The 26,056-nt window shown below is 25.4% G+C and overlaps 3 protein-coding genes across 10 annotated transcripts in view; 1 reads left to right on the top strand and 2 right to left on the bottom strand.

Annotated features, from left to right (window-relative positions):
• Positions 1–26,056, top strand: part of LOC140665265 (3'-5' RNA helicase YTHDC2) — a 62,544-nt gene that overhangs the window by 8,525 nt on the left and 27,963 nt on the right. The window lies entirely within an intron of this gene.
• LOC140665327 (nose resistant to fluoxetine protein 6-like) lies at positions 1,645–11,404 on the bottom strand. Of its 3 annotated transcripts, none has more exons than XM_072891310.1 (14): positions 10,947–11,404; positions 6,228–6,472; positions 5,300–5,490; positions 4,937–5,034; positions 4,345–4,563; positions 4,053–4,266; positions 3,785–3,950; positions 3,612–3,691; positions 3,439–3,534; positions 3,226–3,355; positions 2,764–2,938; positions 2,372–2,514; positions 2,168–2,298; positions 1,645–2,076 (listed from the first exon to the last, which is right to left on the bottom strand). In XM_072891310.1, exons 1-14 carry the CDS (start codon positions 11,182–11,184, stop codon positions 2,064–2,066), a joined length of 2,139 nt encoding a protein of 712 aa, XP_072747411.1. In that variant the 5' UTR covers positions 11,185–11,404; the 3' UTR covers positions 1,645–2,063. The 3 variants fall into 3 exon arrangements, with proteins under 3 accessions (XP_072747411.1, XP_072747419.1, XP_072747428.1); XM_072891318.1 differs by having other exon boundaries at positions 4,345–4,545; positions 10,947–11,403; XM_072891327.1 differs by lacking the exon at positions 10,947–11,404 and adding an exon at positions 7,714–7,819.
• On the bottom strand, positions 13,752–25,865 carry LOC140665307 (nose resistant to fluoxetine protein 6-like). 6 transcript variants are annotated; one of them, XM_072891261.1, is made up of 15 exons: positions 25,659–25,865; positions 22,816–23,114; positions 19,557–19,801; positions 18,453–18,643; positions 18,157–18,254; positions 16,564–16,788; positions 16,267–16,483; positions 15,952–16,117; positions 15,779–15,858; positions 15,614–15,709; positions 15,404–15,533; positions 14,868–15,042; positions 14,468–14,610; positions 14,267–14,397; positions 13,752–14,175 (listed from the first exon to the last, which is right to left on the bottom strand). In XM_072891261.1, exons 2-15 carry the CDS (start codon positions 23,051–23,053, stop codon positions 14,163–14,165), a joined length of 2,148 nt encoding a protein of 715 aa, XP_072747362.1. In that variant the 5' UTR covers positions 23,054–23,114; positions 25,659–25,865; the 3' UTR covers positions 13,752–14,162. The 6 variants fall into 6 exon arrangements, with proteins under 6 accessions (XP_072747362.1, XP_072747350.1, XP_072747379.1 ...); XM_072891249.1 differs by having other exon boundaries at positions 22,816–23,067; XM_072891278.1 differs by having other exon boundaries at positions 16,267–16,420; positions 22,816–23,067.

The raw sequence follows: 26,056 nt of genomic DNA, 5'->3' as shown, positions 1-26,056 counted from the left end.
GATTGTTAATGATGTGTTAGAAGCACTCAAAATAATATTTTATTTCTAAGAAGCATACAAAGTGTTAAGTTATGAAATTGACATAAATATAATACATGAAAATATTATAAAAATAATAACATACCAGCTGTATGCAGGGTTGGGAAGTAACGAGTTACTTATAACAAAGTTACAGTTACAGTTACTTTTTTTTGATAACTATAACTTAACTTCATTATATACTTTTCTCTATCTGTAACTGAAACTTAACTTAATTACATTTTTTTGGTAATTAATAACTATTTTAATAGTTACTTTAATAGTTAATTTTTTGAGAACATGCGCTAAAAGCATCGTTCTATATATCTTATTTTTACTTACCGACTTACCGACCAATTTTTTTGCATTATAAAAACATAATACAATATGATAATAATTTTAAAAAGTTATGAAATTGACATAAATATAATACATAAAAATATTATAAAAATAATAACATACCAGCTGTATGTTAATTTTACATTGAAGTAATAATCAAAACGTAACACAACAAAATATTAATATATGGATTTTATTACTGTGTATGCATAAGGAATTTGACCCATTTATTAGCACATGCATAAGAAAATGCATTAATCAAATTTTATGCATTATGCACAAGTTTGTACTGGAGCCTTAAAATTTATTGTCAGATTAGTGTATACTTATAGTCAAAATATTTAAAAAGAAGTGTTGCCTAATAAATTTAAAGATGGCCAAAGTACATTTTGCCACTTCAAAGATATGCTGTTCAAAATATGTAAACAATTTTTTTTAATTAAGAAATCTTTTTACTTCATTACAAAGAAAGTTTGCATCACAAAGTAGTAGCTTGTGATAGATAATTGCAAATTAATTATGGGTTTGCTTAATTTAAGACATATTGTATAGTCTATAATTTTTTTCAATTTCTAATCTGGTTCATCATTTATTCTTTGTCAAAAATTATTAAAAACGTTTTTTTATACTTTTGACATCAATTTTTTCAAAAACCAGATGTGATAAAAAAATTTCATTTTTAAATTCGGAATTAGTGGCCCTAAATTTATATGAAATGACTGGAGAAATTCAATCAGCAATCTGATTTATTTGGACTAGTGTAATTTAATTATAAATAAGGCAATACGAATAGTTTAAATCGAATTACAGTTTAGTCTACAACCAGGTATATATTGGATTTACAAAATGATACTTCTTATTAAAAACAACATAGTTTTATAAATTCTTCTTCATTAAACTTTGATAAGTTGAAGTAATTTCTTTTGCTTTTTCAAATAGTTTAATGTCCGCATGTAAAGACGCGTTTCTTGGATTGTCAGAAGAATGCACCTAACACATTAAAAGGTGTGAATACTAATAGTTTCTTGTTGTGCTTTCGGGATATGTTAAAAGCGGAATTGGATAATTTTCAGAAGGAAATCCTGGAATTATATCGAGCTGATTTAGCCAAGGTCATGAGCGAAATTCAAATTCTGATAGAATTAATCATGTTAAAAACATGATTGCCGCTCAACAACAGCGTAGTTCTTATCTGCATCTGCATGTAGTATATCGAATATTCTTTTAGATTATCTATTGTTGGCGGTATGCGATTTTAATGAATAAGGGTCCAAAGAAATGTACACATTATTATAGTCAACAGAAAAGTACATATATTTGCAGAATGTAGTACACAAGCAAGTTAAATCGGTTTCAGCATTCGATATGAAACACACAACAAATGTAAAGATCAGTCGCAACATCCGCACAACCAAGGTTTGGTGCAGAGTGAGAGAAAAAGGGAAAGAGAAAAAGAAAGAGGGAGAGAGAGAGAGAGAGAGAGAGAGAGAGAGAGAGAGAGAGAGAGAGAGAGAGAGAGAAAGAGCATCTCAGTCAGCAATTTCAACGCTCGCATGTGAGGAATTTCCACGCGACATACGCGTGGAATTGTCGATTAATTAGCAACATATCTGTGTTGTGTCTTTGGCACCTGATTTGAAATTAGGGCCATCACCCACAAATTGCATATACATAACATAAGATCATATGCATATCTAATATGAACATCAAGCATTTTTTCTGAAACGAGAAAATATTATACTTACATTAATACATTACAATATTATAGCATGTATTATAATTTTACATACAAAACTACTATCTTACGCACAATGTATGTTTTCTGTTATTGCGAGACTGAAGAAACATTTTCATTAGTAAAATATACGGTACTTCTGCCATTAAAGACAATACATAAGAACAAAAGTAACTCATCACAACGTAACCCAAAGACATAATAACCTAAAAGTTCATAATAAATGTTAATAAAAAGTTCTCTATCAATATCGGAGTTTTAGAGATAATTTCTATTTACCAGAGGCAAAAATTCTTGATGATAGGATGTTTCCCTAGACAATCCAGCCCACTGTATGATAAAGGGATTTACGAGATAAGCACAATAAGTAAGTTTGCCAAAAGGAATGAAAACTTTGGACGATAATAAGTGATTAACAATACCTATATCATGATAAAACATTTCTATTGTACAGTTATATATAATGATAAAAGTAAGATTTTTTAAAATTATAAAATAATTTTTTACGCACTATGTTAGTACTTATTGAAATAGAACTTATAAAAGTGTAAATTAGAAATTAATTAAATGAGAGATTCAATCTAGTAATATAATAACTTTATTTACGAAGATTACGTCAAATGTGTATAGTAAGATTTTTATACATATATTATTACATGTATGATACTAACCACCATGCTTGGTAAAATACGTTATTACAATCCATGCTATACTTGTGGCCCAAAGTATTCTACTCAACGCAACATAGATAGCAGCATACAAAATAGATATGTGTTGTTTATAAAGGCCTAATAATGCGAAAATAACACACGCGCTACTAAAACACCATCCTAAAATTACGGTTTTCTGAAAAAAATTGTTTTATATGTAAAATATTATAACAAAAATAATATATAAAATAATATATACAATTATATATAATAATATATACAATTATAAATATATAAATAAAATATTTATATATATATATATATACATATAAATATTTTATTTAAATATAGAATATATTAAGTTAATATATAAATAATCAATCAGAATAATCAATTTACGTATTTGGTAACTATTTTGATAATTGTATAATAATTACTTATTTATTAAAATTAAACTCATACAAAAGTCTGATTATACTTTACCTTATTCAAGGTCAACTTTTTATTTAGTCTTCTTACAATATAACCTATAATTATGCCAATAATATATGGTCCAATTCTAATCCATGGAGGATAGTACAAGACACTCATAAGTCGGTATTGTTCATCAAACCTACAATGAGACAAGGGTTATTATTTAATGTAATTATTAATTAATGTAATTTATAATTATAACAAAATGTTTTCATTATTTACGTCGGAACATATTCGTAAATATATGAAATATAACCGGTAAGCATTATGGAGCCTATTAAAAGTACACCCAATATGACGACAGTTACGTAAAAATATCTGAAATAAACAATTTATATTTATTTATATATGTGCCCAGCATATGTTAATAATAATACAACATTAGATCAACTTACACAGTGGACAAAATTAGTAGCACTGTACTAATTATATAGAATTGCATATCATTGGCTAAGTACCAACTCGAAATCATACACTACAAGAAAATCGAAGCTTGAAAATAAAATTTTAATATTCTTTGAACATTATTGAACTAATAATAACTGTTTTAAATAGATTATACATATACCATTGTATCGCGTTCGAATAGATTATTTATATATAAAAGATTTCTCCACCAATATTTTGTGCAAACTTTGTCTGGTGTATATGTTAAATAAAATTGTGAATTCTTGCTAAACCAAACCGAATTTAATTGTAGTATTCCTATCATCATCATGTACGCAGGTGTCAACCTAGAACATTATTATATTAATGTTGATTTTAATTTCTAAATTATTTTTATATGTATTGTTTTTGTTTATTATCTGTTTATATAAAGATAATGAAAAGCGTACCGAATAAACCTTTTTATTATATGAGTAAAGAATTCATTTAATTTTACTTTGTAATTAATCGATATAGGTTTTTCTTTGTTTATTTTATCCTTAAAATATATGTAGGCTATTAAAAATCCACTTAAAAAAAAGAAGGTATCTACTGGTACGATTATATTAAATAATATTTTTATAAGGAAATCGAACGTGATTCTCCAACTTAATGCTTTATTATCTATAAACAAAATATTCTCTATTATACACAGAAAATAAGATGTATATATTAATTTTACAAGTCTTTTTAATTATTCACCGATGTAATCCATCATGAAGAATGTAGTATGAAAAAAAATTAGCCAATTCATACTTAAAAATTTTAAACCGTGAATGACAGGTATTTCATCAGCATTCAATTTTGTGTTGAATATTATTTTTGTATTTGTGTATATGGAAAAACACATTAGTATTTTTCTAATTCTAGTTTCTTGATTTAAAGGTTTTATTTCCATTTTTTCTGAAATGTCCTTTACATCTAAATTGCAAAATGCAGAACTTTTAGTAGTATTATTAAAAATCAAACATTTATAGTATTTGAAATCATTTATATAAAAATTAATGTTGATTAAATGAAAAAACTTAAAAAAAGAAAATTATTTAAACTTAATATAGAATATATAAAATGTATATATAAAATGATTAACAATAAATAAATTTTTGATTCTTTTTAATATAACATTAAATTGTTTAACTTAAGAATACGCTGACTTTATAATAGTTAAATTTATTTTAATGCATAAAGCATAATTGTGTTTCTAAAATATGAGTATAATTCAAAATTAAATATTATGAATATTCTATTACTAAACTTAAAAAAAATTTTTAAGGTGCTTGTTTTAAATACTTACTAGCGGTTGTTTTATTTTTTACAATTAAATATTTTTGGTGTACAAATATATCATATATTGTTCCAATTATCATCATGGAAAATGTAAGCGCTAAAACGCTGGAATTATAAAATGAATGCAAAATATACTTATTATTTCAAAACTTTTCAAAGTAACAAAAAACCTTTAACATGCCACACGGCATGTAGTATTTCTGAAATATTGCTGTCATTGTTTTAGTATTTCGGCAATGTTACATGCCGAGTGGGATGTTATTATATGTTGATAAAGTTATTATTATTCTATATATATTATTAATTATATATATATATATATATATATATATATATGTGTATATATTTCTTTATATTTTTTTCGACATACCAGAGAAATATCGAATTATCAAATAACCATTGCTGACTTTCTTTTAGATCTTTAACTTCTATTAGTTTGAAGTCTACGGAATAAAGATCATTGATAAAGAAAATTCTATCATGAAATATTTTCTCCAGAATTAAACTTAGATCATTTATAGAACATGATGCTGGTAAACAGAGGCCGAGCGTAATTATGTCCTAAACAGAAAATTTCCCGTATATAGTATATATGTTAGGCTCAAAGTCGAAAACGCTCACTGAGCGAAAAAGCTGACCACAACGCGTTCTGATTTCTCAGATTCAGCCACAACGCGAAATTTGTGACGTGGCACTTTTAAAAACGCTTATAACGCGTTTTGACAAATTCGAAAAGGCCACAAAGCGAAATTCATGTGGTTCTCTTAATATTCGACCAGAACGCGTTCTGGCAATAAACAAATACCACAACGCGTTGTGGCCGCTTATGGATATTGATAATTTTTTATTTTAAAATTTTGTAATAATATATATATATATATATATATATATATATATATATATATGTACATATATATATATATATATATGTGTATAAATCATAGTCAATTTATTTAAATTTGATCGCCATATTAGATTAACTATTTTTAACTTTTAAATTTTTAGTTTAGATATGTAATCAACAACTCCAAAAACTCTGATACTAAATTTAACAGTAAATTATGTATATTATAAAAAATTTATGCCGCAGATTTATATAAATCTTTAATAAATACAAATAAACATCTAAGATTAATTTATTAAATATCTAATTTAAGATTAATTTATTACATATTACTGTTGCAATTTGATAAAGTGAAAAGTTAAAAATTTACATAAATTCACTGGCTTTAATTTAATTTATAATTTCATAGTTTTTTTTATTTTCTAATTTATTTAATATAAATTTATAAACTTACTTCATTGGGAAAATTTAAGTGATATTGAAGGGTACTGTTGTGTTTGAAATGAGCAATGAAATAATTTACTATGAAAGGTGGAAATTCCTCTTGTGGATCGCGATATATCGTATTATTTAATATATATCGCTCTGCGACCTCTAGAGGAGCTGTATTCATTGAATTTAGACATTGGCGACGACTACCCAGCCAATAATTATTTCCATAAAGAAAGCCTGGTTTATATCCACCGCTAGAATCCAGCACTTAAAAATATATATATAAATAAGCAATGTTATTTAAAAGTAAGAGTATTAAACAATAATTTTCATTCATTATTAAGCAACTATATCAATATCATTAAATGTTAAATCTGAAAAATAATTTTTAAATTTTACATTTAGATTATTAAATAACTATTTGTTAAATAATAAATTGTACTATTTTGTTATTATTTATTAATTATAAAATTATATTTTAAATAAAGAATAATAAATAATAATAATTTTATATCTTTATATATATAAATAATTATTTTAAATAATATTATTCTACATCTCTCTTTCTTTCTCTCTCTCTCTCTCTCTCTCTCTCTCTCTCTCTCTCTCTCTCTCTCTCTTTTAGTAATAATAATTTCAATAACATAATAATAAAATGTAAAGTAAATATCTCAATATATGATTAAAATAATAAGGCAACGTTATCAGTTTTTTTATTTTTATTAACAAACGATTAATAGTAATATAAAAAAGAAATCCAAATTTATATATAGATTCATTTCGACAAAAAAATAGTAAAATAATTAATAGTAAAAATAACAAAATAAAAATTTAAATAGAAAATATTATATTAAATTTTAACTAGTAAATTATAGCATCATATATATTTTTTTAGTCAGTGCAACGACGCATCGTAAAAGTGCAATTGCACATTTTTCTCTTGATTATATGTATATATTAATTTAATATGATTTTTTAATTCAAATTGATAATTTTGTAATTGGTACAGTATTTTTATAATTGAGGAATATGAGGAAAATATATATATGTATATATACATAGGTTATAAATGCTTTCTTGCAGAGTGTCATGACTTCTCACATTCCTGTAAGAAAAGGCAAATTTTATCAGAGAGTGTTACATAGAAAAAAGAGCTATTTTCTAATTGTTATATCTTGAAAACGAAAAATCATATTGTCGAACTAAAGTGGATTTTGCCGATTAAATGTTGATACTTTTGTGTGGAAATAATAAAATAAAATAAAAAAATTTAGTGCTTGTACTATAATACCATAAATATCGTCGTTATTGGCCTTCTTGATGCTCTTTTTCTCCAAATTATGACGTAATAACCAAATTTTAAAACTGGATTTGTATAAGGTAAAAATATCGTTGGGAATTACTTAATCACATTTATGTTACAAAAATAGTGTCGAATAGTATTATTTATTAGCGTTTGTAATTTTCGTGTTTTTATTTTATAAAAAATTATGATTAAATAAACTTACTTTTCAAGCTCCATAATATTCGTTGATCATGACTTTGTCAGGATTCAATTGAAACTGTTAATTAAGTCACTCGAAAATACTTTTTGGCTTACAAACTACAAAGTATTTTTCTATTGATTTTTATTATAATTCGACTTTTTCTTCATATTATACATATTCTGCTTAGTTCAAATCAACTTAACAGCTATTTTTGTACTATTACTCAATATTGTACTATTGTTTAGCTTAATGTTCACGATATTACTTTCTTGCGCTGAAGAAGGCCTCAAAACGAGTCCGAAACGTTTACCTTTATTTAAATTTATTTTTTCAGATTGCATAAATACCTTATATTGTAGTATGTCCGTTCTTTTATACTAATATAATATTGAATTTGTTTTGTAGTCGTTATTTATAAACTATTTTTGTGCTCTCTATAGTCTACTTATATTTTAATTTTAACTAGCAAAATTTTTAACAACAAAACACAAATTTTCCAACTGTGCACAACGTTTCAGATGTGACGACCAAGAAAGAAATATGAATATGAACAGAGGTAGACTCATATTTATAAATATTTAGTAGCATTAATAATTTTTGTAAATGTAAATTTAAGTGATATCAAAGGTCTAAAAGATTAGACTTTAGACATTGGACATTGCATAAATTTTGGAAAAAATATTTATGACTCTAATTCAAAGTTTGTTCAAAGTCGTTGCGTCTTTTGCTCCAGTATATTACATTAATACTTGCAATAATGTTTGCAAAGAAAACTGTTAACCTGGGACCCGAATTCTAAATATTGAAAAATGAATTCTTGGTCTAAGGAACGTGGCATAATTGATGATAACTTTTATTTTTGTTAATGACTGTTTGTTATTATTGAAAATAACTACCAAATGTATTATATGCATTTTTTATGCATATCTGCATATATTTTATATACGTATATTTAAAAAATTTTAAGCATTTTTTTACCACGATTTTTTTTAAATATAAGTTTTAGTTATATTTGTTATTTTTTAATTGTTTCTTAAAAGCTCATACAAATTGTTCTGTTATTATATATTAATTTTTTCTCAGTTTTTTAGCTATTTTGCAAAATATTACGAATATAATAATAACAAAAACAATACCAAGATGAGCAATATAGGATACACAGTAAAAAATAAAATGCTAATTTTAACATTTTTTTTTTGCTGCTTAGTCCGCTTTAAATTTTATGTTAAAATAACTTATTTATTTTGTTTTACTTATTGACAAATTAGAAATTAAGTAATCAACCAAAAAATTTACATTTTTTTATAATTGTGACTTTAGTGTGATGTATAAATAATACAAAATAATTAAAAATTATATGAGAGAGTAGTTACAGTAACTTGTAAGAAAAGTTAATAGAACATTTTAAAGTTTATGATTACTCGAAGAATTATTTTAACTTTTTTTATAATGTTAAATTAATTTTGAAACATGTTGATTGTTTGAAATGATTGTTAATGATGTGTTAAAAGCACTCAAAATCATATTCCATTTCTAAGAAGCATACAAAGTGTTAAGTTATCAAGTTGACATAAATGTAATACATAAAAATGTTATAAAAATAATAACATATCAGCTGTATGTTAATTTTACATTGAAGTAGTAATGAAAAAGTAGTAACACTAGAAAATTTTAATATATGGATGCACAATTTTTTACTGTGTATGCATAAGGAATTTAATTGATCCATTAGCATATGCATAAGAAAATAAATCAATCAAATTCTATGCATTATGCAAAAGTCTGTACTGCGAGCTTAAAACTCATTGTCAGTGAATATTTTATCGGATAATTATAGAATGTTTTAAGTCAAAAAGATGTGTTATGTAATAAAAAATATGAAGTTACATCTAGAAGAATAAGTCTGTGGAAGCACGCGACTTACTACTTTCGGAACTCACTTATTGTCTTAAGTATTTTCAAGTCAAACGCAGTGTATCTCGAAGATTCTTTTTACTAGGTCAGTAGACTGTTCATTCGGTGGTCTTTTTTTGTAAGGGAATTAAATCTTTGTTATACACTGAACGGGACCTTGTGCAATTTCGGATTTCGAAAACAAGAACGAGATTAATTAATTAAATTTATTATTATAATTAAACATTATAATTTATTAAAAAATTTATTTAAAAAATTAAAAAGAAAAACATGAAGAATATATATACTGTATATATGTATATACATATGTATACATTGTTAATGTATTGTGTAGGTGCTTGTGTTTGTAATTATTATAGAACATTTTAAAGTTCATTACTCGAAGACTTATTTCAACTTTTTTTAAAATGTTAGACTGATTTTGAAACATGTTGATTGTTTGAAATAATTGTTAAAATTTTTTTTTAATAATTAAAAATTTATATTTTAAATTATTAATTATTATTTCTTTTTTTATAATCTTATTATTATATTTCAAATATTCAAAACTTATTAAGTAATATTTTAAAAACATTTATAACACATTATGTCTAGAATGCTCATATAAAATGCAAATAAAAGTTAATATTATTATTTATCATTAATTTTCTAATTAAATAAATAATATTCGAAATAAATATTAAAGTCATATTAAATAATTGTTAAATAAGTATTTTGACAAATAATTTTTAACAAATTATTTTCTATAAATAATGTTAAATAAACAATATATAAATGTTTTTTCAATTATTGCAAATAATTAATGAAAATGTGAATATACAAATGTTAAATAAATATAACATAAATATATTCTCCAAATTGCTATTTCAAACAAATATTTATGTAAAACAAGTGATTAATAAACATTAAAAAAATATTATTTTTAGAATCAACTGTAAAATATACAATTTATGAATAATAAATATTAATAATACATTTGAAAAATATTGTCTGCTGATCATAAACTATGAAACAGATATAAAATTATGATTGATAATTTTTCGTATCAAAATATCACAATTTATTGCAAAATTTGTTCGGAATACATTATTTCACGGAGAAGCTAGAACAATTAATAGCAGATAATTAGCGTGAATTTACTATATAATACTATAATGTTATTATCGTTACAATTAGCTCAGCAAAGCGATTTAATATACATGTACTGCATGTACGTATATATATATGTATATGTTACGGTAAATGTGATTAATCCGGTGATTATGTATAATTGCCGGTTATTATAATAATTTATATAATTATATAATCACCACTAAGTTCGGTTGATTAAATAAACTTACTTTTCAAGCTCCATAATATTCGTTGATCCATGGCATTTCGGAAATATCGTAATTCCTTTCCGCATATAATTGACTTAACAAGATCTGCTCTCGAAGCAATGATGTAGGCGGGCAGTGTACTGCTACTAACATTCTCGTATTCATTCTCGTTAGATTTGTTAACTTTCGCAAAAACATAAATTAATGCGTCAATGTTTATACAAACACACAAAGCAAACACAAATCGATAAAATAACATAATGCAGCTACAATTCAACAATCACTTTTAATGTCAAAGATTATTTAAGAAGTATCAATTATAAATTATAATGCGTCGTCTACAATGGCAGTAAGAGTAATGAATTAAGGTGTAAGATGTCGGAGTAAGCTGTTGTTTCTGGCGATGTAAGGCGTAGAGTAAGGCGTAAGCGAAATGATTCTGCATCGTCTACAATGGCAACAAGCAGTACAGAGTTCAGAGTAAGCAGTAAACAGTACGAAATGGGATTCATTCATCATATATATATATATATATATATATATATGTAAAAATCTTGTTTTATATTTTAATATATATTAATATATTATTATATAATATTAATAAATTTATTTGTATTAGGTGTACAAATTAATTCTCGACCCCTAAATTTAATCAATTGTATCATTTATTTAAACTGAACATTTTTTATCGCCATTTATAAAAAACCTATAATAAATAAAACACAATTATGCAATAAATTTTACTTACTTACCTAAAGAAACAATCTGATTTTATAATTTTTTTATATTCTAATATGTTATCTAATATATTAATACACTATTAATAATTTATTAATATATTATTATATAATATTAATATTAAATATTATATAAAAAATATTATATATAATATAAATATAATATAAATATTTGTTTGTAATAAAAGATTTAGTTAATTTGACAATTGTCAAATTTATATAAAACAATATTAAATTTGTACGATTTCTTAAGAGAATTTCTTCAGGTAAAAGTCTACTTATGGTTTATATATTAATTTTAAAAATTAGGAGAAAGATACTTTATTTTGTTTTTCTTTCGAGAAATTGTCTGATTAATGATTTTAATTTAAAGCCCATCAAAGTATCTTAACAGCAATACATAAAAAAACAAATGAATTGTTCAAAATGTAAATTATATTTAACTATTTATTGAGTTATATATATTATATATTATATATATATATATATATATATATATATGCATATATATATATATATATATATATATATTTAATAAATAAATATACATTTGTATATTTATTTGTATAAATTTCCACAACAAAGGAAATTTTAAGAAAGAAAAGACTTCTCTATATTGAATATGTCAAGTAATGAGAATGAATACGAGAATAAATACAACAAAATATAGCTTACGCAATAATAAATGCGTCTTTTAGATTGAAAAATAAATTTATTAAATGTTCTTAAAATAATTACATATGTTGAATCTTTTACGCATCTTCTACGTATCAAGTGTGACGCGTAGAAGATTCCGAGAATTTAAAATCTAACAATATTAAATTTAGCATTTATAAATATGCGACATACTTTTTCAACTGTCAAGTTGAACAAGTTTTTACAAGTAACTTTTTCAACCTTGGCTGTATGTTAATTTTACATTGAAGTAGCATTCAAAACGTAACACAAGAAAATTTTAATATATGGATGCACACTTTATTACTGTGTATGCATAAGGAGTTCGATCGATTTATTAGCACATGCATAAGAAAATGAATCAATCAAATTCTATTTATTATGCAAAAGTCTGTACTGGAGCCTTAAAATTTATTGTCAGATTAGTGTATACTGGTCAGAATGTATTATGGTCAGAATATTTTAAGTAAAAAAAAGTGTTGCGTAACAAATTTAAAGATGACCAAAGTACATCTTTTCACTTCAAAGATATGCTGTTCGAAATATGTAAACAATTTTTTTAATTAAGAAATCTTTTTACTTCATTACAAAGAAAGTTTGCATCACAAAGTAGTAGCTTGTGATAGGTAATTGCAAATTAATTATGGGTTTGCTTAATCTAAAGCATATTGTCTAGTCTATATTTTTTTTTTTCAATTTCTAATCTGGTTTATCATTTATTCTTTGTCAAAAATTATCAAAAACGTCTTTTTATACTTTTGACATCAAATTTTTCAAAAACCAGATGTGATAAAAAAATTTCATTTTTAAATTCGGAATTAGTGGCCCTAAATTTATATGAAATGACTGGAGAAATTCAATCAGCAATCTGATTTATTTGGACTAGTGTAATTTAATTATAAATAAGGCAATACGAATAGTTTAAATCGAATTACAGTTTAGTCTACAACACGATATATATTGGATTTACAAAATGATACTTCTTATTAAAAACAACATAGTTTTATAAATTCTTCTTCATTAAACTTTGATAAGTTGAAGTAATTTCTTTTGCTTTTTCAAATAGTTTAATGTCCGCATGTAAAGACGCGTTTCTTGGATTGTCAGAAGAATGCACCTAACACATTAAAAGGTGTGAATACTAATAGTTTCTTGTTGTGCTTTCGGGATATGTTAAGAGCGGAATTGGATAATTTTCAGAAGAAAATCCTGGAATTATATCGAGCTGATTTAGCCAAGGTCATGAGCGAAATTCAAATTCTGATAGAATTAATCATGTTAAAAACATGATTGCCGCTCAACAACAGCGTAGTTCTTATCTGCATCTGCATGTAGTATATCGAATATTCTTTTAGATTATCTATTGTTGGCGGTATGCAATTTTAATGAATAAGGGTCCAAAGAAATGTACACATTATTATAGTCAACAGAAAAGTACATATATTTGCAGAATGTAGTACACAAGCAAGTTAAATCGGTTTCAGCATTCGATATGAAACACACAACAAATGTAAAGATCAGTCGCAACATCCGCACAACCAAGGTTTGGTGCAGAGTGAGAGAAAAAGGGAAAGAGAAAAAGAAAGAAGGAGAGAGAGAGAGAGAGAGAGAGAGAGAGAAAGAGAAAGAGAGAGAGAGAAAGAGCATCTCAGTCAGCAATTTCAACGCTCGCATGTGAGGAATTTCCACGCGACATACGCGTGGAATTGTTGATTAATTAGCAACATATCTGTGTTGTGTCTTTGGCACCTGATTTGAAATTAGGGCCATCACCCACAAATTGCATATACATAACATAAGATCATATGCATATCTAATATGAACATCAAGCATTTTTTCTGAAACGAGAAAATATTATACTTACATTAATACATTACAATATTATAGCATGTATTATAATTTTACATACAAAACTACTATCTTACGCACAATGTATGTTTTCTGTTATTGCGAGACTGAAGAAACATTTTCATTAGTAAAATATACGGTACTTCTGCCATTAAAGACAATATATAAGCGCAAAAATAACTTATCACAAAATATCCGATAAACATAGTAACCTAAAAATTTATAATAAATGTTAAAAAGTTCTTTGTCAATATCAGAATTTTAGATATAATTTCTACTTACCAGAGGCAAGAGTTCCATGTGAACGGATGTTTCACTAGACGAGCGAATCAACTCTATGACAAAAGGATTTACGAGATAAGCACAATAAGTAAGTTTGCTAAGAGGAATGAACACTTTGGCCGATAATAACTGATTAACAATACCTGTAACACGATAAAACATTTCTATGTACAGTTATATGTGATGATAAAAGTAAGATTTTTTTAAAATTATGGAAATAGTTTTGACGTTTTATATCAGCACTTATGGAAGTAGAACTTATAAAAGAATAAATTAGAAATAAATTAAATGAAAGATGTAACTCATATAATATATTTCAACTTATTTACAATGATTATGTCAAGTGTGTATAGTAATATGTAGATTTTTATACATATATTATTACATATATGATACTAACCACCATGCTTAGTAAAATACGTTACTATAATCCATGCTATACTTATGGCGCAAAGTATTCTACTTAACGCAACGTAGATAGCAGCATACAAAATAGATATGTGTTGTTTATAAAGGCCTAATAATGCGAAAATAACACACGCGCTACTAAAACACCAACCTAAAATTACGGTTTTCTGAAAAAAATTGTTTTATATGTAAAATATTATAACAAAAATAATATATAAAATAATATATATAAATAATATATATATATATATATATATAATATATATATATATATACATATATATAAATTTATTATATATATATATATAATATATATATATACATATATATAAATTTATAATATATATATATAATATTTATATAAATAATATATATATATATATTATTTAGATATAGAATATATTAAGTTAATATATAAATAATCAATCAGAATAATCAATTTACGTATTTGGTAACTATTTTGATAATTGTTTAATAATTGCTTATTTTTTAAAATTAAACTCATATAAAAGTCTGATTATACTTTACCTTTTTCAAGGTCAACTTTTTATTTAGTCTTCTTACAATATAACCTATAATTATGCCAATAATATATGGTCCAATTCTAATCCATGGGGGATAGTACAAGACACTCATAAGTCGGTATTGTTCACCCAATCTAAAATGGGACAAGGCTTATTTAATGTAATTATTAATTAATGTAATTCATAATTATATCAAAATGTTCTCATTATTTACGTCGGAACATATTCGTAAATATATGAAATATAACCGGTAAGCATTATAGAGCCTATTAAAAGTACACCCAATATGACGACAGTTACGTAAAAATATCTGAAATAAACAATTTTAATTTATATGTTCAGCACATGCTGATAATAACACACTAATAAATCAACTTACACAGTAGACAAAATTAGTAGCAATGTAGCAATTATAAAGTATTGCATATCATTGGCTAAATACCAACTCCAACACATACACTACAAGAGAATCATAGCTTAAAAGTAAAATTTTAATATTTTTTAAACAATATTGCACTAATAATAACTGTTTTAAATACATTATACATATACCATTGTGTCAAGATTAAATAGATTATTTATATATAAAAGATTTCTCCACCAATATTTTGTGCAAACTTCGTCCGATCTAAAAGTTGGATAAAATTGTGAATTTTTGCTGTACCAAGCCGAATTTAATTGTAGTATTCCTATCATCATCATGTACGCAGGTGTCAACCTTAAAATAAATTGTTTTAAAGTACATATAAATTTGTATAAAGAGAGAACATTATTATCTCATTCAATGTTGATTTTAATTTCTAAATTATTTTTATATGCATTGTTCTTGTTTATTATCTGTTTAAATAAAGATAATGAAAATCGTACCGAATAAACCTTCTTATTATATACGTAAAGAATTCATTTAATTTTGCTTCGTAATTAATCGATATAGTTTTTCCTTTGTCCATTATTTTATCCTTAAAATATATGTAGGCTACTAAAAATCCGCTCAAAAAAAAGAAGATATCTACTGGTACACCTATGTTAAGTAATATTTTCATAAGGAAATCGGAGATGATTCTCCATTGTAATGATTTATTGTCTGTAAATGTAATAATTTCTATCAAACATAAAAAATAAGATGTATATATTAATTTTACAAGTCTTCTTTGAATTATTCACCGATGTAATCCAACATGTAAAGCGAGGTATGAAGAAAAATTATCCAACTCATAGTTAGAAATTTTAAACCGTGAAGGATAGGTACTTCGTCAGCATTCAATTTTGTGTTGAATATTATTTTCGTATTTGTGTATATGGAAAAACACATTAGTATTTTTCTAATTCTAGTTTCTTGACTTAAAGACAAAGGTTTTATTTCCATTTTTTCTGAAATGTCCTTTACATCTAAATTGCAATACAGAACTTTTAATAGTATTATTAAAAATCAAACATTTGTAGTATTTGAAATCATTTATATAAAAATTAATGTTGATTAAATGAAAAAAGGTAAATATTTAGATTAACAGAGCCAGCTCCGATCGCGTTGACCTTGATACATATGTTGTCAAGGTCATGACCCTGAGTAACAACCAAAAGGTTTTAGCCGTCACACGTTGTTTATTTAAAAGTTATTAACAAAAAAAGTTTAGAAAATATAGCAGTTATTTTGAATCATTTATATCATTTAAATCATTTAAAGCAGTCAATCGTTAATATATATAATAGGTTTGTAAATAAATATTCACCTATATAATTTTTATTAAAAATTCAAAACATTTTCTACTTTAACAAACAGTTGAATACAATTTATTCTCTCCTTTAACCAAACCATTTTACATATTATGGGTGTATTTCTGAAAAGATGAAACAATATTTTTACACACATAATATACGGACGCGCGCACGCGAGCACGCACGCACGCACAGAGGGGGAGGGGGTGCAAGGAAGGCCTTCGGCCCCTTTCCCAAACCCACCGCGTCCACCTTACTTCGCATGTACATTGCAAGACAAAGCAAAGTTGACATGGGTTTGCAACTTTCCACGCGATGTATAGTGAACGGGGCGGGTGCGGGAGGGGTGGCCGGAGGCCCCTTTTGCACCCCACCCCGTGTGTGTGTGTGTGTGTATGTGTGCGGGCGTGCGTGCGTACGTGCGTGCGTGTGTGTATGTGTGTGGGTGATGGTAGAAGAAATCAAAACAGAAAGCAAAGAACAACACATATTGCCTCGTGCTTCGGATGCGTATACATGCAGACACATATATACTCATGCATATTTGAAATATATGAAATATTGAAACCTCTGTGATATCGTGCAATGATAGTTAACAAATGCGTTTACTGTAAAGTTATTATACATTGTAAAATGTTACTTTACTTTCAAGAAGAACGAAAAATTACATCACATTTTTCAACTTTCTTTGTCAATAACTTTTTAATAAACAACGAGCGACGACTATAACTTTTTGGATGTTACACAGGGTCATGACCTTAACAACATATGTGGAAGTCAACGCAATCGGAGCTGGCTCCGTTATTCTAAATATTCACCTATATAATGATTAACAATAAGTAAATTTTTGATTCTTATTAATATAACATTAAATTGTTTAACTTAAAAATACACTGATTTTAAAATAATTAAATTTATTTTAATGCACAAAGCATTGTGATTTTTGAAATATAAGTATGATTCAAAATTAAATATTATGAATATTCTATTATATATATAAACTTCAAAAAAATTTTTAAGGTGCATGTTTCAAATACTTACTAGCAGGTGCTTTATTTTTTACAACTAAATATTTTTGGTGTACAAATATATCATATATTGTTCCAATTATCATCATGGAAAAAGTAAGTGCTAAAACGCTGTAATTATAAATTGAATGTAAAATACTTATTATTTTAAAACTTTTTAAAGTAACAAAAATTTTCCTTTAACATATTATTATATGTTGATAAAGTTATTATTATTTTATATTATATTATTAATTATATATAAATATACATATATATATATATATATATATATTTGTTTATTTATTTTTTTACATTTTTTCGACATACCAGAGAAATATCGAATTATCAAATAACCATTGCTGATCTTCTTTTAGATCTTTAACTTCTATTAATTTCAAGTCTACGGAATAAAGATCATTGATAAAGAAAATTCTATCACGAAATATTTTCTCCAGAATTAAATTTAAATCATTTATAGAACATGATGCTGGTAAACAGAGGCCGAGTGTAATTATGTCCTAAACAGAAAATATCCTGTATATAGTATATATTTTAGGCTCAAAGATTGGAAACGCTCACTGAGCGTAAAGCCGACCACAACGCGTTCTGACTTCTTAGATTTAGTCACAACGCGAAATTTGTGACGTGGCACTTCCAAAAACGCTTATAACACGTTTTGACAAATTCGAAAAAGCCACAAAGCGAAATTCGTGTAGTGGTTCTCTTAATATTCGACCAGAACGCGTCCTGGCAATAAACAAATATTACAACGCGTTGTGGCCGCTTGTGGATAGCGATAATTTTTTATTTTAAAATTTTGTAATATATATATATATATATATATATGTGTGTGTGTATATATATATATGTATATCTCCAAAATTTGTATAAGTATTTTTGAATTACTTTGTACATATGTATATGTCTAAATCAGAGTTAATTTTTATTAATTTAGCCGCCATATTAAGTTAACTATTTTTAACTTTTACATTTTTAGTTTAGATATGTAATCAACAACTCCAAAAACTCTGATATTAAATTTGACAGTAGGATATGTATATTATAAAAAATTTATGCCGCAGATTTATATAAATTTTTAATAAATACAAATATATTTTTGTTTTAAAACTTCACAATTTTTGTTTCAAATAATTTTCTCGATATTCCTTAGTTTTTTTAACATATTCATTTATGTCAATTAAAATGGGACATTTTATACATTCAATAGAAATATATACAGAATATTTAAAAGAAAAGATCGATTTATTTTAAGATATAGGAATAAGCATCTAAGATTAGTTTATTACAATATCTAATTTTAAGATTAATGTATTACAAATTATTGTTACAAATTCACTGGCTCTAATTTAATTTATAATTTGATAATTTTTCTTATCTTCTAGTTTATATAATAAAAATTTATAAACTTACTTCATTGGGAAGATTTAAGTGATATTGAAGAGTACTGTTGTGTTTGAAATGAGCAATGAAATAATTTACTATGAAAGGTGGAAATTCCTCTCGTGGATCATGATATATCGTATTATTTAATATATATCGCTCTGCGACCTCTAGAGAAGCTGTATTCATTGTATTGAGACATTGGTAACGACTACCCAGCCAATAATTATTTCCATAAAGAAAGCCTGGTTTATATCCACCGCTAGAATCCAGCACTTAAAAATATAAAATAAGCAATGTTATTTAAAAGTAGGAGTATTGAATAATAATTTTTATTCATTATTAAGCAACTATATCAATATCATTAATTGTTAAATCTGAAAAATAATTTTTAAATTTCACATAATAAAATGTAAAGTAAATATCTCAATATATGATTAAATTAATAAGGTAACGTTATCAGTTTTCTATTCTTACTAACAAACAATTAATAGTAATACAAAAAAAGAAATAGAATTTATATATAGATTTATTTCGACAAAAAAATAGTAAAATAATTAATAGTAAAAATAACAAAATAAAAATTTAAATAGAAAATATTATATTAAGTTTTAACTAGCAAATTATAGCATCATATACATTTTTTTTGTCAGTGCAACGACGTATCGCAAAAGTGCGATTGCACATTTTTTTCTTGATTATATATTAATTTAATATGATTTTTTAATTCAAATTGATAATTTTGTAATTGGTACAGAATTTTTATAATTGAGGAATATGAGGAAAATATATATATGTATATGTACATAGGTTATAAATGCTTTCTTGCAGAATGTCAAAAATACAATAAAATTTTAAGAAACAAAACAATATTCTGTCATAAAGCACAAAACAAGAAAAATACAAAAATTTTTTAATGTACTGATAACGCATTAAAAATCGCTATCCGTAATTTAAAAAATTTTTGTACCTTTTTTACTTTGTACTTTAGAAAACAATATTTTGTTTTGTTTTTTAAAATTACGTTTTTGACGTTCTGCAGCTTTATACAAAAATTTTCCAAAAATTTAAGTCAAATTCCATAAACTATAACATTTTGCCTACAAAATGCTTTTTTTTAACTTTCCTACAATTTTTTTTGGCCAAAATATATAATTTTAAATTTTAATTTTATAGTTATATACAGTTATATATAATATATATAATTTTGAATTTTGGAAACTAAATTTGTGATTTTCAGATATGTTATCGATACTCGGCGAAAAATTATCACAGACGAAAAATTAAAAAACATTTTAAAACTTGAAATTTCAGCTTTAAAGTGCTATTGATAGTTTTTTAAAAATTTTTAATCTTTTTAGTATTTATATATTATTAATTAGTATTGATATATTGTATTACAAAATAAGAAATACCGAAAATTTAAGGGTGACTAATACTTTTGGTCATGACTGTACTAAATCTATAGTTTTCAGAAATATTGTCGATACTCGATGAAAAATCATCGTAGGAAAGTTAAAAAAAAGCATTTTGAAGCTTAAAGTTTCGTACTACCGAAAGAAACATTGTTTTTTCCTTAAAATTACATATTCTTGATATTCTGCAGTTTTTAAATATATAGAGTGTCCGGTAAAGATTAAATCAACGTTCGTGAGTAGGTAGAGCATTAAACTGAACAGAAAGTTCTTTATTATTTTGCCATTTTCACAATAATTATTAAGAAATTAATAAAAAAATTTTGATCAGAATTGAATCAACTTTTGTGAAAAATATCGATAAATCCGCGCAATATATTAGCGCTCTGCAAAAAGAGACAGCTCGGTTTCACGCGGTCCCTAGGAGCACAGCAAAAAGAGACAGTCCACTGTTACACGGTTATTATACATGCGAAAAGCAACCGCGTGACGGCGAGTTGGCTTTTCTCGCCACGTGCTAATACTTACACAAATTAATCAATATTTTTCTCAATAATTATTACGAAAGTCGCAAAATGATAAAGAATTTTTCTGTTCAATTTAATGCGATCTACCTGTTGACGAATGTTGATTCAATCTTTACCGGACACCCTATATATATATATATTGTATATGTATAGTCAAATTCCGTATTAGGGGCGTTCCTAAGATTGACTTGTCAACATATAGAACAATTAAGGATTTTGGTTAAAGACCGAAAGAGTTTTGTGCTTTGACTGATGTCTTTAGTCATATTGCTTCGTGTTTAGGATTTGTAAGGAGGCTGTTATTATGCGGTTTCACATAGCTTTGCGACTTTCAGTGCAAAGCGAGGTCCAACCCATATTGCCTCCGTACTCCAGACAGGTAAAGAGGTCTATAATTATATACTTCTACATGGATTTATGATATTTTGCGTAAGAAGGACATCTTTCCCATATCGCACGGATATTTTGGATGCAAAGGGTGGTATATAATTAGGTGTATGTGCAATAATATCATGGGTATAATGTGTATATACGCAATAATGTGTGTAATCGCACTTTTGTATTTTCATTTTTTTCATGTGTGCAATAATGCGTAAGCAATCAGGATTTAGGTAATCAGAAATGTAAACAATCGGAGCTTTCTCCTCTTTTTACGATGGTAGAAAACGACAACGATTAATTTAGTTAACTTTAATTATAGTTTTTTAATTAAACAATTAATTCTGTGTAAATGTAAATAATTGTTTGTAAGTAATTGTTGGACAAAATTTGACTTTTTTTGTAATACAAGTGTAATTATTTCAGTCTGAGGCCAGAAACAAATATTGTTTTTGTCTCTTTGACGTCATTTTTCTCAAAATTATGACGTGTACCAAAATTTTGAAAATAGATTTATGTTCAGCAGGAAAAAATATATTGGAAATGACTTTTCACATTCCTGTTAAAAAAAGGCAAATTTTTTCTGAGAGTGTTACATAGAAAAAAGAACTATTTTCTAATTGTTATATCTTGAAAACGAAAAATCATATTGTCGAACTAAAGTGAATTTTGCCGATTAAATGTTGATACTTTTGTGTGAAAATAATAAAATAAAATAAAAAAATTTAGTGCTTGTACTATAATACCATAAAAATCATCGTTATTGGCCTTCTTGATGCTCTTTTTCTCAAAATTATGACCAGTAATAACCAAATTTTAAAACCGGATTTGTATAAGGCAAAAATATTGTTGGAAATTATTTAATCACATTTGTGTTACAAAATAGTGTCGAACAGTATTATTTATTAATTAGCGTTTGTAATATTTTGTCTCTTTATTTTATAGAAAATTATGATTAAATAAACTTACTTTTCAAGCTCCACAATATTCGTTGATCTACGGCATCTCGGAAATCTCGTAATTCCTTTCCGCATATAATTGATTTAACAAGATCGGCTTTTGAAGAAATGATATAGGCGGGAAATGTATTGGTACCAACTTTTTCACATTTATTCTCGTTAGATTTGTTAACTTTTGCATAAACATAAGTTAGTGCATCAATGTTTATACACATACACAAACCAAACACAAATCGATAAAATAACATAATCGGCTACAATCCTACAATCACGTTTATTGTTGAAAAATGTTTAAGTATCTATTATAAACTATAAAAGATTTCAGAGTTTTGTTTACAGATAATCTTTGTTGGTTCTAACAATAATGAACATAGTTGGAAAATTTGTGTTAAACTTAAGACAAATTGTATGTCCCAAACGGTCCACAGAAATTTTTCTGTTAATTGAACAAATTAAGCATATGTTAAATAGTAATATTAATGTTGTGTTTATTGAATATTTTAACATAAAAATTTAATATAAAAATAAATGTAAATTTTGTAGTTTGACATAATTTTAATTGTGTAAATATTTAACGAGAAAATAATGTTAATTATGTTATATGTGTTACTTTAACATTACTATAATGTTAATATAACATATTAACTCTTATATTATAAAACAAACTTGACATTTTTTATCTAAATTTTAACGGATAAATTTTGTCTCATCATTAATAATTCAAAATATATTTATAATGTAAAATTAAAAACGTGTATGTTGTTATTTTTACACTCTTTTTCAATTATTTTAATAATTTAACAGTTGACTAGAATTAACAAAGCAGCAATATGTTAAATTAATAAGTAAATGTGTTAAATTTTAATATCAATTTTTTAACTAACAAATTGATGACAATATTAAATTGATATCGTTGGATGTCTCTGTGAACTAATATTCCCATAGACTTAGCACTAAATAACATTTTCAATAGAGAGCAATTTTTATGTGATAATTGTAATTTACCTACACGGTAAAAAACATTTGAAATTTTCTTGTATAGAAATTTTGTGTTAAATTTTTAACATACTCTTATGTTTATAACGTACTGTCGTTATGTTATTTTAACTTTTTTGCATTAAGTTAATATTCACCGTTTCTAAGAGTTAAAACAACACAATTAACAAGTAAATCTTACACTAATTCACATTTTTGTGTAAATTTTTTACATATTATTTGTGTTATTTGTTTACATATTTGCCTTCTGTTAAATTAACATTAAAATTAGAGTGGATAAATTGGGACACGAGAAATATATTAAATTTAACACAAAATATTTTACCCTGTAAATTTGAATTGTTAATCAGAATAAAATTATTATTAAATTCGACGTTTTCTTTACTTTCAATAATGTGATCTATCGCCAAACGTTTGGCACTCTTATGGACTCTCCCCTCACCCCGATCATTGCTGATATTGTCATGTAAGATTTAGAAGAAAAATCTCTGAAGACTTTAATATTCACTCTTCCTTTATATTACAGATATACTGACGACATTTTGTTAGCTGCTTCTTAAATCTCTGTTGACTAAATACTTTAAATTTTTAATTCTTTTCATAATAGACTACAATTTACTTTAGATTTACTTAGAAATTGAGGACAATCACAGAATTAATTTCTTCAACGTAACATTAATTGTTGCAAATAATTGTATTATTTTTAAATAGTTTCATAAATCAACATTTTCAGGCAAATGTTTAATTTTTTTTCACAACATCCATACTGCCAGAAAAAAGACACAATAATTGGTCTGGTAGACAGAGCTTTTTTCTTCTCACACCCTAGATTCCACATAAAAAAATTTCGAATTCATTATTAAAATACTATTGGATAATTGTTCTCTATTAAAACTAATTTTCAATATTATTAATCAGCGCCTAAAAATATTTAATAATAAGAACAACACAACTAACATTAAGACACGGAAATATACTGCTTACTTTACTATTCCTTTTTACCAGCAATCACTGAACAATTTGAAAATATCACTGAAGATATCAATGTCAAGTTGTACTTTAGCTTAAATAAATTAAATAAAAATTTATCAGGGTTCATAAAGATAATATTTTGAATAAACCCAGGTAGCAAAAATAGTCATTTTGACGTCAAAAAGACGTCAAAAGTAGTCTTTTTAACCTCAAAATACAGTCAGACCTCTTATCCTACGACCCTCTTATGCTACGAAACCTCTTATCCTACGACAAAAAATCCTCTCGTGTTACGACCGCGAAAAAGGAATTATACTCCCACTCTCAAATTTTTGTCGTAGGATCAGAGGTTTAAAGAGAAGATTCCGGACCAAAAATGTCGTAGGATAAGAGGTCCAACTGTAACTACTTTTACTAGCTGAAAATATAAGACTAATGTAACTTAAAAGATTAATTGCAATAACTGTGATGCATCTTATGATTGGATAGACCTCTGGAATGCTAAAAATGAGAATATCAGAACATAGACTTTATATTAACAGAAACAACATTGTTAAGTTAGTTATAACCAATCTTAGACTTAAATACAATCATGACTTTGCTGAATTCAATTGGAATTGTTAATTAAGTCATTCGAAAATACTTTTTGGCTTACAAACTACAAAGTATTTTTCTATTGATTATTATTATAATTCGACTCTTTCTTCATATTATACATATTCTGCTCAAATCAATTTAACAGCTATTTTTTGTACTATTACTCAATATTGTACTATTGGTTAGCTTAATGTTTACAATATTACTTTCTTGCACTGAAGAAGGCCTCAAAACGAGTCCGAAACGTTTACCTTTATTTAAATTTATTTTTTTATTTTGCATAAATACCTTATATTGTATTATGTCCGTTCTTTTATACTAATATAATACTGAATTTGTGTTGTAGCCGTTATTTATAAACTATTTTTTTGCTCTCTATAGCCTACTTATATTTTAATTTTAACTAACAAAATTTTTAACAACAAAACACAAATTTTCCAACTGTGCACTATGTTTCAGATATAACAACCAAGAAAGAAATGAATATGAACGGAGGTATTTATATAACCCATATTTATAAATATTTAGTAGCATTAAAAATTCTTTGTAAATGTAAATTTAAGTGATATCAAAGGTCTAGAAGATTAGATTTTAGACATTAAACATTGCATAAATTTTGAAAAAAATATTTATGACTTTATTTCAAAGTTTGTTCAAAGTCGTTGCGCTTTTTGCTCCAATATATT

Source organism: Anoplolepis gracilipes, chromosome 1 (assembly GCF_047496725.1).
Source record: "Anoplolepis gracilipes chromosome 1, ASM4749672v1, whole genome shotgun sequence".
NCBI lineage: Eukaryota > Metazoa > Arthropoda > Insecta > Hymenoptera > Formicidae > Anoplolepis > Anoplolepis gracilipes.
This window is presented reverse-complemented; position numbering and strand designations above follow the sequence as displayed.